Source organism: Dipteris shenzhenensis, chromosome 27 (genome assembly GCF_047967505.1).
Source record: "Dipteris shenzhenensis isolate YYH24624 ecotype China chromosome 27, Dip_SZ_1.0, whole genome shotgun sequence".
Classification (NCBI taxonomy): Eukaryota; Viridiplantae; Streptophyta; class Polypodiopsida; order Gleicheniales; family Dipteridaceae; genus Dipteris; species Dipteris shenzhenensis.
The window spans coordinates 32,919,944-32,938,677 of NC_141622.1; the positions used below are offsets into that span (position 1 = coordinate 32,919,944).

The following is an 18,734-nucleotide window of genomic DNA, read 5'->3' on the forward strand; positions in this document are numbered from 1 at the left end:
AAGCCCTCTGAAAGTGAAATGGCCATCTCATTGGAGTCCCAAACACCCTGCAGGACTGAGGTGATGTGATCTCCAATCATATCCCAAAGGTTAGCAAAAAAGAGGGTGTAACCCCTTCTGAACCTGAGCACTTCCTCTTATGTAGGGTAAGAAGTGCAGACTTGAACTCTATGTTAGTGAAAGTTACATCAAGAGAGAGACTCATATCTGGCTTCACCAACAAGGAATACAGTGCCATATGACCTATCTGGCATCATCTGTGGCCTCGCTACTAGGATCAGCTGAGAGAAGGGAGGCATAAAAATCTGTAGCTATGCACAAGACGGCATCCGAATCTGATAGCAAATTCTCGTGCATGAAAGGCAAACTCTGCTCTCGGATCCAACAAAATTTGCTGATGAGGCCTGGCTGCAGCAAGGCGCTCTTGAATCCAAGCATCAAGGGGCCTCTTATGCTCTTCCCTCTGCAAGGTTGTCAACTACTGGCAAATACCAATCTCTCGTCTAAGAATCTCACGTCTTCTAGTACTAGCAATCAGATGGTAATATCGGAGAGGGCTGCTGTGAAGGGGAGGACACTCCACCCTGCATGTGAGAAACCCAGATTTGCAAGGCTGCCTCTGTGAGGTCCTTCTTTGCATAAAGGGCATCGGGAATCCTAATATTGGCAGAATGTCCTCACAAGTGCAGCTCTGAAACCATCAACACTACCGGAAAGTGATCTGAAGTGGAAATACTTGGGGCAATGCATATTGATCCTCCTCTATCCATGGCCCAATCATCAACACAAAACCGGTCAATTCGTGCATGGATAGGCCTCTGCGGCCTCCTGTTTGACCAAGAAAACATGAGTGACTGGGACTGAGTGTGAAAGGCATCATCCAACCAAACATCTTTGCCACTGAAACTGAAAAGGAAGGCATCCCAAGAGTGGATGCCACCCTCTTTGTCCCCTTTTTTATCTGTGGGTGACTCCACTATGTTGAAGTCCCTCTAATGACCCAAGAGTATGCTATTGGGGCCCAGGTGAGCAACTCCTTCCAGAATAGGACGCGATCCCCTCTATTATTGGGGGCGTAGAGATTGGGAAATCCAACCTTACGTCCCCTAATCAAAAGAAGAATCCATTGAGCTCTAGAGGGAAGGATAACTCTATGTCCAACCACCAAGGGGGAAAAAGAGTCTGAAATTGAGATGCATGTACCTCTCCTAGTACCCAAAGAAGGTGACAAAAAAGTGTGAGTCGAAAGTAATTTACCCGACTTTGCACAATCTCTGGCATCCAGTTTGTGCTCCTGAATGAATAAGACATTAATGGAGCCATTGGTAACACCTGAATGAAGCTGATTCCGGATCAGTTATTTGTGGTGGCGATGAGGGACGCCACCAAGGCCCTGTATGTTTCAACTAACAATTCTCATTCACGGGAGGATGTAGCATGGAACATATTACTTGAGCTAGTGGCCGAAACAAACCCCTCAATGGGGGAAGATTTCTTGCTCAATGAGCGAGGGAGGGAGTCAAGTGACGGAAATTCCACTGGGGAAAGTACTCGTCCACCTGAGGAGAAGACACCTTGTCAATAGGAACACCAACCACTGTTTCACCAAAAGTAGAAGGCACAAAGTCGTCCTCTAGGAAGTCTGTGAGATTTGGCAAGGTTGTGAAAGAGTTCTTGTGAGCCAACCTTGACATAGGGGTGCCAAGTATCCCTGTAGAGGGAAGCCGTTAATGGTGTACACAACCCCTTTCCCTCTATCCAAGAGGGGAGTTGAGGGAAGGGGCTGCTTTGAAATGCCATGATCCATGAAAGCTGCGGAGGCCTCTCTAGCCGGACAAATACCATCAAGTGCTGGTCAAGGAGAGGGATTACTGCTGAGTTAAGGGAAGAAGTTGCAGCCAGGGCTGCAATTGGAGCACTAGCGTCCTGGATTGCGTGAAGTGCAACATTAGAGGGAGCAACCAAAACGGGAATGTCCAAAGCTTCTGAGGAGATGGCGTCTTGGACGGCGGCCGTTTGATTTGGAGGGTGTGAAGGTTGCACATGGACCGGAACCCATCGGGGGACAGCAGGTGCCACAGAAGCGGGTGGAGGCAGTACAAAGGGAGCACTTTGTCGAGGAAGAGCTCTCTGAAGTGGAGGAGTTGTACCAACACTTTGTTGAGGTCGAGAAGGAGGTGTTGGAACTGTACTAACACCCTATCAAGGTTGAGGAGGTGCGGGAACTGTGTCACCCCTTGTCGAGGCTTAGGGGGGGCTGTTGTACCAGAACACTTTTTGAGCCTCTTCTTCGTTTCAGGGCATTCCTTGGCGAAATGCCCCAACAGTCTTGTAGATCCTTCACTGGTCTTGTCAGCCCGCTATCTCCACTCTCTGTCAAAAGAAAGAACCGTCTGGACACTGAAGCATGATATGATCATTTGATAAATTAGGGTCGAGTGTAAGGACCCTAACTCTAGGAACCTTGTGAGACGTGATTGCCTTTGCAGCTGTCAAGGGCAAACTAGGGCAGGGGCATCTCAAGGACAATACCGAAGCACTCCCCAATCACCAGGAGTAAGCGATGGTAAACTTGGGGGAGATTGGGAAACCGGATGAAAAACGAAGACTTCTGCTTGGCGGCTTAGGGTCAAAGCCTAGCATGAAAGGGTCAAAGAAAATCTTTTTGTGTCCCAAGTGCAAGAACCCGGTTTTGTGCACAGCGCTCATAGCCTCCGATGAATCAAAAACAACCTCAAAGAAACCTAGCCCAAGTAAGCGAACATCTTTGAGTCGAGGGGTGAGGTTGGGGGGTAGCGCCGCTAGCATCCAGTCTTTGGATTGTGATCTTGAAGGGTGAGACCCATAGATGCATGTGATCAAAGTGGTAGAGCTTTCAAGCTCTACATCCTTCTTGAGCTGTTCCAACTCGTCTTCTGAAATCTAACTGTTTTCGCGGCTGGTGGAAGCGGAGTAGGATTGACTGAGTGGAAATCCATCGCCAATCAAGGTGAGAAGGCCAATTCGAACACACATAAGCTCTGTCCGACCCAAAAGTGCTGCTGGAAGAAGAAACCAGGTGGAGAGGGGCTGGTTGAAGAGAAGGGAGGAGAGGTAGAGCGAAGGGAGAGGCAAGGAGGGGGGGAGGGGTTGAGGGAGAGAGAGACAGAGGGGGTGAGACAGAGAGGGAGAGGGGCAGAAGAAGGGGCTGACAGAGAGGGAGTGGGAGGGGCTGAGAGAGAGGTAGGGGGAGGGGCTGAGAGAGAGGGAGTGGGAGGGGCTGAGAGAGAGGGAGAGGGGAGGAAGAAGGGGGCGGGGGAGGGGTGCAGGAGGGAGTGGGGCGCAGGGGGCGGGGAAGGTGCCAAGGTAGAGAAGTGTAGGGACCGGGGAGGGGGAGGGCTGAGAGCGCGGGGGATGGGGCGGGGGAGGGGAGAGATGAGGGAGCAGAGGAAGGGGGAGGTGGGCTGATGCATACATATTAATAAAGGTGTATATAAAAAATACATACTTACATAGTCAAGAGTGACGAGGAATGCTGCAGAATATTGAATTCTCTTTGATGACAGCATGACAGTGGCAGTCTGAAAAAAATGTTTGATTTGTTGGGAAAATATGTTTTTTGTTTATCAGGAGCTCATACAATAGTGCTTTCTAGCAAACATGTTTGTTTTGTTGGGAAAATATGTTGTTTGTTTCTCAGGAGCTGATACATGCCATTCTATGTTTTCTTGAAATAGTGCATTCTGGTTTTATCCTAGTATTATTTGGCAGAGTCAAACTTATTGGGATGGATTATAGTGTAACTATCTTGTTGAAGAAGGGAATATAAACTTGCAACTTTTGATTGTCAGTTTGGCATAGTGTAAGTGAGTTGAATTACATTCTTTGAATTTTAAGATGATTTCGGGGTTAACACCTAAGAAGGTTTGGGAGGGAGAACGCCATGTATAGAAGATGTGTAGAGAACGCCTGAAGGTGTATAGAAAGTGAAAAAAAAGGGTTATTAATTTTCACCTTGATTTATGAGGACATTAATTGGTTTTGAGAGGGGTGGGGATATCTTATATCCAAAAGGGACTAACCATGGTCCACGCTAGAATATGGTTAGGTGAGGCAATTAGAAGGCTTGGATAGATTTGGGGTTTCCAGTAGTCTAACGCATGGTCAGTCACAGTCAAGTTTGATACTAGGCTAGCCCAAAATCAATATAGGCGGAGGGTCGAGTACAGTCTATCCAAGTTTAGGAATAGCCTAAGGCGAAGTTTGAAGCTAGCATGGATGACCTTTAGATCTCATGGAAAGAGCTATTTTAGAAAATTGCCACTAATCCAGGAAAACTGTGCTGTTTAGCTGATCACTCTTACAATTAGAGTTTGGGCGTGCAATTGTAACAGAGAATGCAAATCACAATCAAACTATAGTTGGATGGTTTTTTTGGCTAACAGAGAATGCAAATCACAATCAAACTATAGTTGGATGGTTTTTTTGGCATTTCTGCCTTATTTGTTGCCCCAAATTGAGGATCCTTTCTGCATTCCATTATATCTGTTTGTGTTCAATGATGATATACTATTGATTATCAATAGTCAGACTCTAAGCGTGTTTTGTATGTTTGATTAAATTGCACATTAGATGCAGATCGAGAAACCCTTTTTCTAAAAACCAGCACAAGCCTAGAAATCAGGCTGTGGAATATTTCAAATTGCTGAGAGAAGTAGTGCATGCTAATCCTTACTTGTCCAGGTTCTTAACTGTTGTATGCTTGGTTTTCAACATTAAATTGCCTCATCTTGCAGATATTCCTTTATAATGTTATAAGGAGCTGTGAATGCCACAAGCTGATGCAATCGTTGTTTATATAGGGTCTGCATGCGCTTGTATATGAGATGAACACTGACAATGAGACGTGGGAATGGGTGGATTTGAAGGAGGTAACTTTTCTTGCTGTCTCATTGGTTCGTGCCGAATGGTTGTGTTACAAGAACTTCTTCATGGTATTCTTGATGGTGTGCAGTTGTCACCAGGAGATTTGAAGTTTGTTAATGGGCCGCCTGTATCAGTCACCGGTAAAGGTCCATCAGCGAGCTTTGCTGCAGGAGGTCGGGGAACTGCAGGAAGAGGCACTAAGAAAGCAGGTGGAAGAGGTGGCCTCATATCTCCAGCAGGAAGGGGCAGGACTGCAAATAAAGGGCCCACTAATTCTTTAGATAAGTCTGCTCCTTCAGGCATGCCTCCAAGGAACTGGAAAGGTGCAACACCTGAAAATGGCCTTGAATTAAAGGGATCACGGCAAATCCAATTGCCTTCACTTGATGCCCTTGTTAAGGAGGTGAGATTCTTTGATGCATGCTGTCTACTCGAGCTGCTTCATTTGGCCTAATTGGATGTATTTCTTCAGATCGTTGTCTTATTGATGACTGCAAAGGCCTTCCCGTACTATTTGTATTATTGCACTTTTACATACATTGAAGACTAGGTTGTGATGGAATTAAAGATTGCAGGGCTGATGAAAATGGAGTAATGATCTTTCATAGTTTCAGAGACTTCAAAAAGTTATTCTCAGCTGATGTCAGAGAAGAAGGGCTCTAGAAAGCAGCGGCAAGGATATCTTTGTATAATATTTCAGAAAACTGCAGTGGCAATGTTTGTTGATTACCTGCTTTCTCAAAGGGTTACTGAAGAAAGTCCAAATATCGCTTAATGTTGCTGCTCCTTTGCCACCAAGTTCTCCGTTCCAAATCCAACTCATGGCCTTCCTCTTCCTGAGGCTCTTCAAGGGGAGGGAGGTACATCCTCGTGCTTGCGAGTTTCTTCAGTCATCATAGGAGAGAGATGAGTGGGCAGAAAGAGAGTGACTCAAGCAAGTAGGTGAGGGAAAAAAGGGAGAGAGCAGACTGGTTTACTGCCTGGCGCAGAAGCAGCTGCTGAGAAAACCAAACAGGTCTTCTTTGTCTGCTGCGACATCGAAATGAAAAGGAAAGGGTTTGCTACTGTCAAGAAGGGAGCAGTAGCCTCGGAACTGCTTGGGAATCACCTGGTATGCACCCTTCTTGAGTTGCAATTCACTGCTGTAGGAGGATTTCCTTGTGTGGAATCTGCTGTGACACTGAAGTAGGCTGGTGTGTAAACTAATGACAGAGACGAGGGGTGCAGGTTTTCCCAGCATGTTGAGAGCCCGAGCCCCTTGCCTCTAAAAGCCATCTATAGCGCTGCTTTCCTCGAAAAGCTTACTGTTTTTGGAAGCATTGCTTTCAGAGAACTTTCTCTAAAGCTCACAAAAGCAAGCTTTGCAGAGGCCTCCAGCCCTTTGTGGCCAAAAGCATCCATGCTTCAAGATTTGGACTACTTTCTGATTAGCCTTCTCCTTTAGTGCTAGCCTTCGTCATGGCTGAGTTTGCCCTTCACCTCCGGAGTGCCGACAGAAACTCAGAACGAAGACTTTGTATAAATGGATGCTCAAGTATGTGTGGGTGTGTGGATTTGTATGTGTGAGAGCATATTTTTATACTATGGTCTACACCCACTGTTGGGCGCTGATGACGTCAGTGGGGATGTCATAGTAGCTAGTCCCTGCTATGGGTGATGGAGTTTATGGCTTTCAATCTTATGAGTGACTACCGTGAGATTGAAACTGCACTATGTTGTGTTTTTAGAGGATGAGTTTGGGAATGTTCCTGGATTCATCTAGGTATATGCTTCAAGGAACAGTTGCAATCAGCTGTTCCATGTGCACCACAGCCTCATTGCTCAGCTTCTGCCAAACTAGTCTGTTTGCAGTAGCTGGACGGGTTTTTCTGCAGGTTGGGCAGCGCTAACCAGACCCTCAGTATCACATCGCACCATCTATTTAATCTTCCAACCCCCATATCTACCCCTACAGCGACTGGTCGCACAGCCTGTCCAGGACTCAGCAACCTGTCACACCTCACAGTACCAGATCCAGTCTATGATTCTTCCATGACTTCCTACTCTATCATGGACCTGCAAATCACTGCAGTAGTCTTCTACTCTCTTTCTTAATAATTCAGGACTCTGTTTTTTATTCACAATAGGTACAAGTGCCCCCCTTCAGGGTTTCTTGCAACAAACAGTTGCAAACAGCTCCCAGCATTGCACCAGGGAAATTCACTCAATTTCGAACCTTAAAACACTTCAACAACGTATAGACACACTGCGCTACATTATACATACCTGGCAATATTCGAACAGCATACCTCGTAAACCTCAACTTTGTAGAGGGCTGCTCCGATAAAACACAGTCCAAACATAGTCAGCAAGACCAAACAGAGATTAGCAGGCGACTCACCTCAGCCACGTGACCTTGACATCAGACTCCCACAAGGCTATTGCCATAGCTCTTGTGTCCCATACCACTGGAACTGTCCATTAGGAACCTTTAGCATAGTGTCTCATGATCTGCCATGACCAGACCTTCTAGTGTTGTCAACACATGAATGAATCCCAATAGCCTGGGCCACTCTTATATAGAAGATCATACCGCTTTCTAGAAGCATCTTAGCTAAATATGGTCAACTGGTTTTTTGCTTTAGTTCTACGTCCTCTAGCCCCATGTTAGCTTGCTTTGATTAATCACACATCCCCCTAACCCTCCCAGATTAAGTCACTACTCTGAGGATTAGCATGCTGGTAATAACAATTGCCGTTTCTGTAGCTTGTGCGTGGCTGTGCATAGGCATTGTGTAGGCGATTTTTTAGTATTTGTGTATGCTTCTGTAGGTTGTATGTAGTATTTGTGCATGCTTTCGGCAGACATTGCACAGGTTTTGTCTTAGCTCTATGTAGGATTGGGATTAGCGTAGTCTCGTAGGCTAATCCTAGCCTACAAGAGTAGTGACGATGTAAACATTTCATTCCTTGGCCCAGATGGTGTGTTCCTCTATATTGTAGGCATTGCCTAGGTAGCCCAAAGGCCTTGACTCACAGACGAAAACCCCATCTGCTGAGGATCTTCGGCATCATTGGGAGTTGGGGTCCTCCATAATCAAGCGCATCTTTGGAGAGTAATAAAGCTGCTGTTGTAGGGTGTACAAAATAGTGGTAAAACATACACATGGAAAAATGTATGGCTCAATATTTCTTGGGAAACCTAGGAACCAGAATGTAATCAAGAATTGGTGCACTTAATGACTCAAGTTCATTTGCTATTGGCACATTTGTTTATAGATGTACATGCTTCACTCCTTTGGTAGGCGGTATACATTGTTTATATTTATCATGCCACCATCTAGAAGACATGGGAATATCATCGATTCCCATATGTAACCTCTAGAATCTCAAATGAAGTATGCATTATTAGTGGCTAAATCAATTTTTTGGTGGGTGTCATATGACCTGAGGCACTTGAATCTACAAGCCTTCAACAAGATGTAGAATGATGAGAAGCCTAGGTGTCTCATAAATGCCTCTTGAAGTACATATCCTTTAGCATAAGCAAATTTGCCTTTGCCCATGCTTGGATGGAAATTTTCGCCTATGCTTGCAAGTAAATTCCTTCCTCGTGCTCTACCTCTGCTCAAGCCTCTACATGTGTCTGTAAAATTGCCTATGCTTGCAAGTGAATTCCTTCCTCGTGCTCTACCTCTGCTCAAGCCTCTACATGTGTCTGTAAAATTGCCCTCACTCTATGTTTGCCAATTGATAAGCATAGAAGGTAGATCTAAGGGTGAGAAGAAAGTTTTTAGGCTATCGAATGTATTACATTATCAAGTAAACGAAGCAAATTGTCTTACGCTAGGTGGATTGCTTCATCCATTAAAGATCCTATCTAACATATGGGAAAGCATCTCAATGGGTTTTATTGTTGATATACCTCGGTGTTATGTGGATGGTTGACCAAAATGGCTTGTTTTATTGCAATGAGGAAAACTTTGAAACATGGTTGCCCTCGTTCAATGTACGGAACGTTCCGTACGTTCCGTTATGTTCCGTACAGTACTGTACAATCCGTATGTTTTTTTTTTAATTTTTAATGTTATTATTTTTATTAATTTTTTTTTTTTTCCCTTCATTTCGTTTGTTTGTTTTGGATGACTGGTTTTGTTATTGGTGGTGGTTCTGCCAAACTGATTTTGGGCCTCCCAAATGGCAAGGTTCCATATAAACCTCATCTCTCCTCACTATGATCACACACTAAGCATCTACCTTTGACTCTGAGTCTCGACTCTCCCTTCTCCATCTCCAACAAGTGACGAGGCTCAAGCTGCATCAAGCCCTCTCTCCCTCTTTATCTCCATCAAGCACCTATATTACATGTTTGTACAAGTTTTAAAGCTTGTACAAGTACCTACTCCAAACTCTATAATCTTTGTCTTCTTTTTGGGGTATCAAATGTACCATCGGACGTACGCCTAAGATTTTTTAGTTCGTTTAGTACCGCACTAATATCGAACGGCACGCATCGAACGTGATCGTACGTGTCAACGATGCTTTGAAGACTCCTCAACTAGCATCATTGTTTGTAGGAATAGTCTTTAAGCTATATGGTGTACCATTTGGGTATTGTTAGTGACTCGGATCTGTCTTTAATATGTAGGAAGTTATTTTAAATATGAGCACTTTCGAATCATGCATGAGCAGATGGCCAAACAGAAAGGGTCAATCAAAAAGTTATGCTATGAGCTTATGCTAATTCAAGGCAAACGAATTGGGAAGAGAATCTTCAATATTAAAGTTTTTCTATATGCTTCTAAACATTCAGCAACAAGCTATAGTCCAGTTAATGAACGGACTATAGACAATTTAAGCCAACATGCATGCCAACATGCATCTAAAAGGGGTTTTGCTTGGGTTATCTTTCTCTTTTGTTTATTTGACGTATTTTAGTAAGCACTGGGTTTGCCCAAGAGACTCCGCGGGTCTTTAGAAACCCAATATAGCTGCTTATGCTTGGGCATTGATCGACATAAGTGTTGCTTTGCTTGCTAAGTATCTCTGCCTTTTGTTTTTCATTTTTTTTGTGGTTACCTCATTTTTCTTCTCTTTCGTTTTCTCTTTTATTTTCGTTGTAGAATAGAACATTAAAAATAAAATGTAAATTAGTACAATTGGATACAAAGGTATATAAAAATTGAGCCAACAGGCATCTACAAGGGCTTATTCCTGCTGCAGTGGTTTATTTTTCAAGTGTAATTCCATATGAAGAACTTATGCCTTGCGCAACCTTGTACTAAATCTGCTACCCAAGAGCGTCCTGCTTTAACTAAGTTTTAAATAGTTCCCATAAATTCTCCTTGTAGCTTAGTTTCCCTTTAAAACAAACTTTGTACATGAGATCTTGTAGTTCACTCATATATCATCGTTGTTAACAGTAAGTTATGTACACGACATTCCTCATACTTTGTTCTCTGTTTAGAGTAAAATACTGTTTTCTCCTGTAGGGAAACAGTAGTCATGACAAGGGAAATTTGCTGGGGTGATTTTGATATTAGAGAGTGCTACTCTGGAAAATCAATTCATCATGAATTGGAGACTGATTTCAAATGCCATTTCATCTTTGTATTGCACATAAGGTATTCTTTGCCAATACCCAGTAGTCCTTTGCCATCACATTTTTTATCATGCCTTGTTTATCAGGCTCATGCTTTGAGCTAAAATGTGCGGTTATTTCTTGTAGCTGTGGTGGCCATTGTAGATTGTAAGCAAAAAATATTCGAAACATGACAGCATTTTTCCAATATAAATCAGACAGCCATTTTGCTCAGCATTTGCAGTTCTCTACAAACAATCTTCTTTTTGGAACTCCCTTACACATGAGTTTCTAGATTTTCATTTTCTTGAGAGAGAATAAAACATGTTTGCTTACCATCATTTGTTTGAGAATTCTTATCAGTGTGGATGTTTTAATGATGGACAGTACCTGGGAGTCGGGACTGAAGCTCGTTGTATTTTGAATGTCATGTTTCTTATGGGGAGAATTGTGTGATTTTGGCTAGCAAGATTTCACTGTTTTAGGAACGACCTTTTCTCTATATGTTCAGGGGTTTACATTCCATCCAAGAGGACATCATGCCAACTTCTACAGAATTATCCTTATGATGTCCAACACCGGCAGTGATGCCCAAATTTATAATTTCAATGTTACATCTTTTGAGTTTGTCATTCACGGTTTCTTTTAAAATGCTTGGCCTACACATTTGACAGACTGGGATTTGTGAATGTTTCGAAGCTGCTTTTAAAGTGTGAATGTTCAGTAGTACCATCCATGTGTTGTTCTCAGGTTGACAAAATTGCTGAGGAGGATGACTTAGCGAAAATCGAAAGTGTCAAGAGGGCTGCCAAGGTCGGTATAGTTTCTTTTGAAATAGTTTTGAAGGATGCAGTATTTTTCTTGAAATCAGAGAAACTGCATTCAACAACTGTAATAAAAAAGGACGTGACTTCTGAGCTTGAAACACGGGAATAGCTTTCATTTCATATAATTACTGATTTGGATGTGTCACAAAAGATATTTGAAGGTTCTTATACCTTTGAACTGCGATGATTGCAGGAACATGAGGAAATTTTAAGGAAGGCATTAGCTGAAGTTGGGGAATCTTCAGAAGAAGGAGAAAGTGGTGAGTTGTATACTACATCATAGTTGTTTGCGAACTGTTATAAAAGTTTAGTGTTCTTGCTTATAAAAGAGAGGGTGAGAGGAGGGGTGAACCAAGCAACTTTTCTCCCGTCCTTTGGAAAAGAAAAGGCATCCCTCACAAATGTATCTTTGGGAGTTCAACAACCATATCCTGTGAATGCAATCTTACCAGGATGCACTCATGCCACAAATGAGTATCTGAATTGGAAATGAATTGGAGAGAGACAGGATCACCTGATGCTGCAGGTAGTTCAGCTTGGCCAATGCTTTTCATGGCACACGATACATTATTGTACATCATTGCTCCCCCCTTCAGTGCATCACGTAGAGAAAGAACAAAAAATGATCTGCGCAGAAGCACCACTCAAAATACCACGTGCTGAATGCATTTGAGGCTGCCATGCAAGAATCATGAATGGAAGGATTATATTGACATGTAACCACAGAAGCCCAACACGATGAGCCACATTGGCTGATTCATCCTTCTCATGAGAAAAGGAAGCATCTGTAACTGAAGGCTAGGTTGCTTCATCTTATTCTTTGACTCTTTATTTCTTTTGGCATTCAGAGATATCATGATCTGGTTTCCTGCAATAATTGCATCTCTTCTTTTTCTTCTCTACATTTTTTGTTGGCATCGAAAGTACCACCACAATTGTGCCTGGGTTTACAATAGGCTTTGCTGTTTTTACATTATCCTTATTATGGGTAGCCTGATCACGAGAGATAGAAGCATTCTGATTGGTAGGGCGTTGCTCCTCCTGCAATTAGAGAGTGACCAGTTGGTCAAAGCTATCATGTTTGGGAGTGCCCATGGCAACCAACCTCAATGTGGTAACAAACCCATGATGAGTCAAGAAGCCACTCAGCGCTACCAAAAAAGCTGACTCTCTGGCAGAACCTCATCAATGTGGGCGAGTTGCTCTTTGAAATGCTTGACCATAGTCAAATAGGCATCCATACTTCCCCCCCTTCATCCATCTTTAAATTGCCAAAATTGCTGTTGCATGTATGCAACCCGTGCTTCATTGTGAATCTGATACAATGAGGCTAACATATCCCAAGGATCCTTTGCAATACTGTAAGACCTGATGTGAGGGAGTATCATCCTCTTAACCAACAATGCAATCAAGGCATGAGCTTGAGCAGCGTTGCCATCCCATCTGATCTGATTTTGATTAGGAGGCAGTGTGGTAGCAGTAATAGATGATGAAGAGCTAACAACATTACCACCACCCGTTACTGGGAGGGTGCATTGGCTACTGGTGCTTGTGACGGAGATCTCACCTCAAAACTTGCAATAATCTTCCACAAGTTATTGGCCACCGACACAACGCATCATGTATGACCACATGGGGTAGTTGGTGCCATCAAGCTTGGCTTCAGAAGCAAGCATACCAAATAGATCATTGCTTGCCATTGTGGAGAAGGCACAAATGCAAAGAACCCAAAGAAGTGACTGAACGAAATGGCAAGACTAGGCTATTGCAATGTCTTATTCTGACCACACAAGGTAAAATGGCCTGCACAATGCTGCAAATGTTATTGCTTGCAAACAAAACCCAAGGCATGAAGGCAAATGTGCCAGAGAAAGCACAAGGCAAGCCCAACAAACTCTGCAGAAATAAATTGGACAACACGTGCAACTTTGCAAAATGTCCTGACTGAAGCAACAGTCCATTGCAAGCAAATGTGGTTGTACAGCTCTTCCCAAAGGGCACTGCGAACTGCAGAAAGACACTGCTGAACTTTTCCGACCAGTCTGAACAGAAAAAGAGGGCTGAACTGAACCTCAAAACTGAGGCAGAAGCTCACAATCTTAGCAAAATAGTTCTAAAAGTTCTCTTCTGAAGGAAGCTGCTTTGCAAAAGAGCACAATAATATCTCCAAAAGAAGTCAAACTGATAGGAAGCAGTTCCTAGAAGAGAGACATCTTCATACTGTTGCAGGAGCAGTCATACAGATAGAGTACAGCGTCAAACAGCTCCATATCAGGGCTGTAAACCAAGTCGCATTGGCAGAAGGCAGCTCTCGGAAACTCCAAAACAGGTTGCAGGCATGCATGACAGCTGCTACAGGTTGTGGCTGCTCCTGGAGGAGCTGATTGAAGCAGTTCTCCTTTTCTTGTGACAGTAATGCTCCAAAACATGCTGGAATGTATATGGCAAGACCTCAGCGCTGCTCTTGAAGCAATGGTGCAGCAAACCTGAGCTATGGAGCAGAAAAACGAGCTGTGTGAGGTTAACGCAAGTACAAGAGAAATGATGGTACCTCACTTTTAGGTCTAAACCTGAAGCCCAGATCGGTCAAGCCATGGGACAAATTTATAAGTTTTAAGGTTGACTTTATGCTAATGAACTAGAAGTGCAAAACGTGCACACTAGCATTAAACTAGCATACACGGCCATATAAGGGGCTAAACCAATCAAAAAGCACTCCCAGTTATGTGTAGGATGCAACGATCTCCTCCGTAAAGGTGAATGTTCTCTATGCATGACTGTCCCAAATGTGTTGAAGATCATAACCTTGGTTTTACCAAGAGTAGCCTTCAAATCATGCATCTCACAGAAGGTGTGGAGTCTATTTGTCGTTGGAGGCTCTCAGTTGAAGTGGAAAGTAAGATCACATCGCCTGCATAGACCAGAATGTGAATCAAGGAGCCGGCTAGAGATGAGCTTGCCTCTCCTAGTGTCTCGATGAAGGTTTCAAGCTCATTGATGTAGCGGCCAATAAAATTATTTGTGAGTATGTAGAAAGATGTGCTGTGTACTCGGGCGATAAACTATGATCGAATTGGATGTCATGATATATGGTGTGTGGACATTGTCATGGTATGTATTGTGTAGTGGCGTATGGATATACTAAAGAAAAGATAGGTGTGATCAGTTTTGGGTGGTTGTGGGCAAAATAGAGAAGGTAGTGATGTGTGGGGCGAAGGCAAGGGATCACAGTAGATAGTCACCCTGCGTTGTGGAAAGCAGGTGAATCCACCCGAGGGAGGCCATCAATCGCCAAACCATTGTAAATAATAAGGTCATGTATCCAATGTCCATGTCCATGTCCATGTCCATGTCCAAGAAAGAGTGTCTGCATGAGTTGACCAAGGCTCACCCATCTGCAAATACTCGGGATATCCCGGACAACATTTGGTAGTACAGTATTATCCTCTCTCAAAAATTAAGAAATGGTGCCTATTGAAGTGGTACCTATTGTGTAGCGATCCTCACGTTGAAGCCCCTAACAAGGATGATTTCCTTGCGGCTTCAGAAATCCACGATGTACGGATGTAGGGCTGCATATGCTGAGGTCTCAGCCTCTTTAGCAAAATGTGAGGTCTGGGAAGAACAAATAACATATTGCGATGAAGAGGTATTGTCAAAAGGTGCCTCAAATCCCAATCCAAGAAAATGTGGAAGATGTGTCATGTCTCTCTACAGAGATAATCCCAGTGAGAGATGACCTGCATAGTGCTGCCACCCTCCTAATCCATGAACTCCACCTATCTCCTTGATGGCCAACTGCATGGTGGCTATCCGCTGCTCCACTGCCGGTCCACCATGCACATGGAAGAGCGAGAGAGACAGGGAGGGAGAGGGAGGGAGGGAGGGGGAGGGAGAAAGAAAGAAAGAAAGAAAGCTTATTAAAAAGTCTTCGGAAGACCTAAGAGATTAAGAAAAACCTTGATACAACAATTTGAGGGGTGGAGCCACTAAGCGGGCATCAACACCCATGATGAGTGAATAGCTTTGTTGCACGAAGCTGCTGTGGTGGCATAAAACCTGTGATGGGGCTTTGGCAGCGGTCAGCATGTGTGGCCCATTGTGGTCTCCGGGCTTCAGCTTGTGGCCATTGTCACAACTCACCCTTGTGGGTCGTCTAGTGAGTATCGAGGGAAGGTCCCTCAGTATGATCTGTGCCTCAGTCTGCTGGCGAGTCGGTCATATCTTTGTCTTTGGTCCTCACGTCCATCGTCTCCGTGAGTCCTGCTGGTCGGTGTTGTCTAGCTCTGAGAGTGAGAGAGGACGAGAAGGAGAGGTGCCTACCGAGAGGGAGGGAGGGAGACCTTGCTGTACAGGAACGAGAGGTGCCTAAGGATGACATAAAAAGCAAAACTGGAAAACAAAGATGTAGGGACCGTGAACAAACTTGTTCAGGAGTCAGCATAAGTGACATGGTTGTGTGTGGCCTGGTTGAGGTCCCAGCAGGAATGTGGGTGTTGTGGAAGCCTGCCGGAGATTTAGTGTTGAAACTGTATGCGCTTCTCAGCTGGATGCCTGAGGCAGTGGATTCATCCATTGTGGAAGCACTTTGATAACTTGGTTAGAAATGATGCCATTTCAGAGTTGTTGCACAGTTGTGGGCTGCCAGCCCATGGTTAGGAGGTTGTGGGCCGTACTCACCATGGGCCGGATATTCTAGTCGCATTATGTGAGTGTATGTTTTGTTTCAATGTATCAAAACAGAAGCGAAGGTATCATATGTGATGATGATTTTAGCTATCATGTGTGTGAGCCCATTTCGTGGGTTAATTGTTTTCAATATGTCAGCTAGCTTATGAGTTAAAAGATGAATCCTGGATGAAATTTTGAATGGTGAGCCTGGTGCAAGATAAGCAATGAACTGCCGAGTCTTTTATGCCTGATCTCTTTTTTCTGCACCATTCCTGTCGTGGTTCCTGCAGATGAGGAAGAGCACCCTCCCTTTTCACACACTCACTCTATGGACCGTGAAAGAGAACGAAGGAGCAGGCAAGATAGTAGGGACCAGCATGGCGACGATGATGAGGATGACACTGCAGGTGATAGAGGGGAGGGATCAGATGGGGAGCCCTTGGGGGGGGATGGTGGTGTTGCTTCAGATGCAGATGACGACCACCAGGAGGGTGATGATGGAGATGATGGGTAGAGAGGATTTTCCAAGCTAACGTAAACTATATTATGACCTTGGTTAGTACATGCAAAACAGCAAAGATATGAATTGTTGCAGAGTTAACATTGAGAAGAGGCTGTACTACTTGAAAAGTGTTCGGAATCATTAGAGATGTACCCAGCAGCTTCCTATACTTGAGGTAGGCCATGCTATGGATTTTATCATTATTTTTATGGGCTGTCCTGGTTCGCCAATCTACCTGTGTGTTTGTGTAGATTCTCCAGGGTGTCAAAACTGTTATGACACTGTTCTGTGGAAAAGGTTATGTTATCCATTAGCAGTGTCATGATGGGCTTGCCCTTTTAAGTTTTAGATTGTCGACCTTGATGGACTGTTGGATTTCTATTGTAATATGCAAGGGAAGGTGATCTTGCAGGAAAGTGGTTCTCTTCAGGAGACACATGTAACATACAGGTTCCTCAATCTCAGTTCCTGGCTGCATGTCCAGCCAATGTAGTCCTTTTGAACAGATGCTTGTTTAGTGCTTATTGTAATGGCAATGGCAACCAAACATGTTTGGTGGTTTGTAATTGTTTGGCAAATGGTCGGTTGAAGTTGTGCTAGTGAACTTTTGAGAACTCTGCAACTCCTACACAATCTGCTTCAAACATCCTAGTGAAAGTAATCTTGAATTCTCGTTAGCAAAGTAAGTCGGACCCAATGTGCAAGTTTGAAGCATCAAAATTGTTGGCTGCCACCATGATAGTGATTGCTGATCCATCTCCTTTGTAACTTTGGGTTTCGTTGTAATGCAAAAGAGGACCTTTCTTTTCTATGCCCCTGATAAACGGGGGGTGTGCAACTATAGATTCATATTGCAATGATTGCTGAAATTGAAAGAATGCATGTGATGTGTCGTACATAGGTAAGCCCCCCCCCTTTCTCTCTCTCGCTCTCCCCCATGCGTGCGCACATGTAGACATATCTGTATGAGTGTGGGTGCTGCTGATTTTGCGTGCATATCTGTGTGTGCGGGGGTGTCGTTGATTTTGCTGTGAGGTAGGACTATGATCTATTTTTCTATTGGGTTCATTACTGGGAAACCGTCAGGTCTTCGGTGATCCCTCTCTGGATAAATATTAGTTCTTCCAAGCATCTCTAAGACAATCATTTAAAGACATCTTCTGAAGTTGTAGCTGGTTGTCCCTTGCTTTGGAACTGTTCTTTGTAATTTAATGACAAATGAATTTCACCAAAAAAAAAAGAAGTGTGTTCATGCTGCATGTGAGAGCAGAGAGAGAAAGAGTGAGACCCAATGAAAGAGCAAGACAATGAACTCGTCAATATTTCCATACTCGAACATTGAATACTATAATTTGGATGTTTTTATTGCATTTGCTTAAGTCTTCTGAAAAGATGCTTATAACTTTATTGTTGGTTTTAACATACTCGATACATACCCACGCATGCTCGCGAACACATACATACATACATACATATATATATATCTCATGCGCACAAGTATGCATGGGCATGTGTAAATGCGTGCACGTGTGCGTGTGTGCACATGCGCGGTCGTGCGTGTGCATGTGCACGGGCATGCACACACGTATATGTATGCATACATATGTACACATGCACGATCGTGCACACGGCACGTGCACACATGCACACGTGCATGCATTTACACGTGCACATGCATACTTGTGCGCATGCGTGCGCTCGTGCGGGTACATAGGTTGTACTCAATCTTTCTGGTTTATTGAAGAATCTTGAAAGGAATATTAGAAGTTGATGACAATAATTGAAATACTTAAAATGTCAATCTCAATAATGCAACATAAATAGATTGACAAATTGTGACAAAAATATATGTAGTTGATTGACAATGATGAAAATACTTGAAATGTCGGTCTTAAAATTTTTCCTTGTTTATTTAGAAATTGTGAAGAAATGATATTAGTAGTTGATTGACAACGATCGAAAAACTTGAAATGTCAATCTCAATAATGCAACATAATTTGATTGAAAATGTGAACATATGGGGTATTCAGATGAAGTGACTAGGTGTGTTCGGGCAAAATAAATTTTCTTTTTCAAGCATTGAAGTTAATATTGACTAGAGAAACATTGAATAGTTTAGAGCACATTTTCAAACAACATTTTTATGGTATACCATAGGTTTTGCAATGTTTTGGCTCCCTAAGGATTTCAGCTCAAAGTAAAGATTTGTAAGATCATTGTTCAAGAGGATGGTGAAAGATAATCTCTATTCTTCCTCAAGTAATGATTG

General features: G+C 43.5%; 1 protein-coding gene across 2 annotated transcripts in view; it reads left to right on the forward strand.

Moving 5' to 3' along the window:
• The window catches only part of LOC147884182 (protein EMSY-LIKE 3-like), a 32,297-nt gene extending 15,327 nt beyond the window's left edge, over positions 1-16,970 (forward strand). For both annotated transcript variants that reach the window (XM_087398522.1, XM_087398523.1), the window contains exons 6-10: positions 4,842-4,910; positions 4,994-5,308; positions 11,216-11,278; positions 11,486-11,552; positions 16,254-16,970. In XM_087398522.1, the coding sequence (XP_087254648.1) occupies positions 4,842-4,910; positions 4,994-5,308; positions 11,216-11,278; positions 11,486-11,552; positions 16,254-16,477 (738 nt within the window). In that variant the 3' untranslated portion in view covers positions 16,478-16,970. The remainder of the gene's footprint in view (positions 1-4,841; positions 4,911-4,993; positions 5,309-11,215; positions 11,279-11,485; positions 11,553-16,253) is intronic.
• Positions 16,971-18,734: the final 1,764 nt, after the last annotated feature.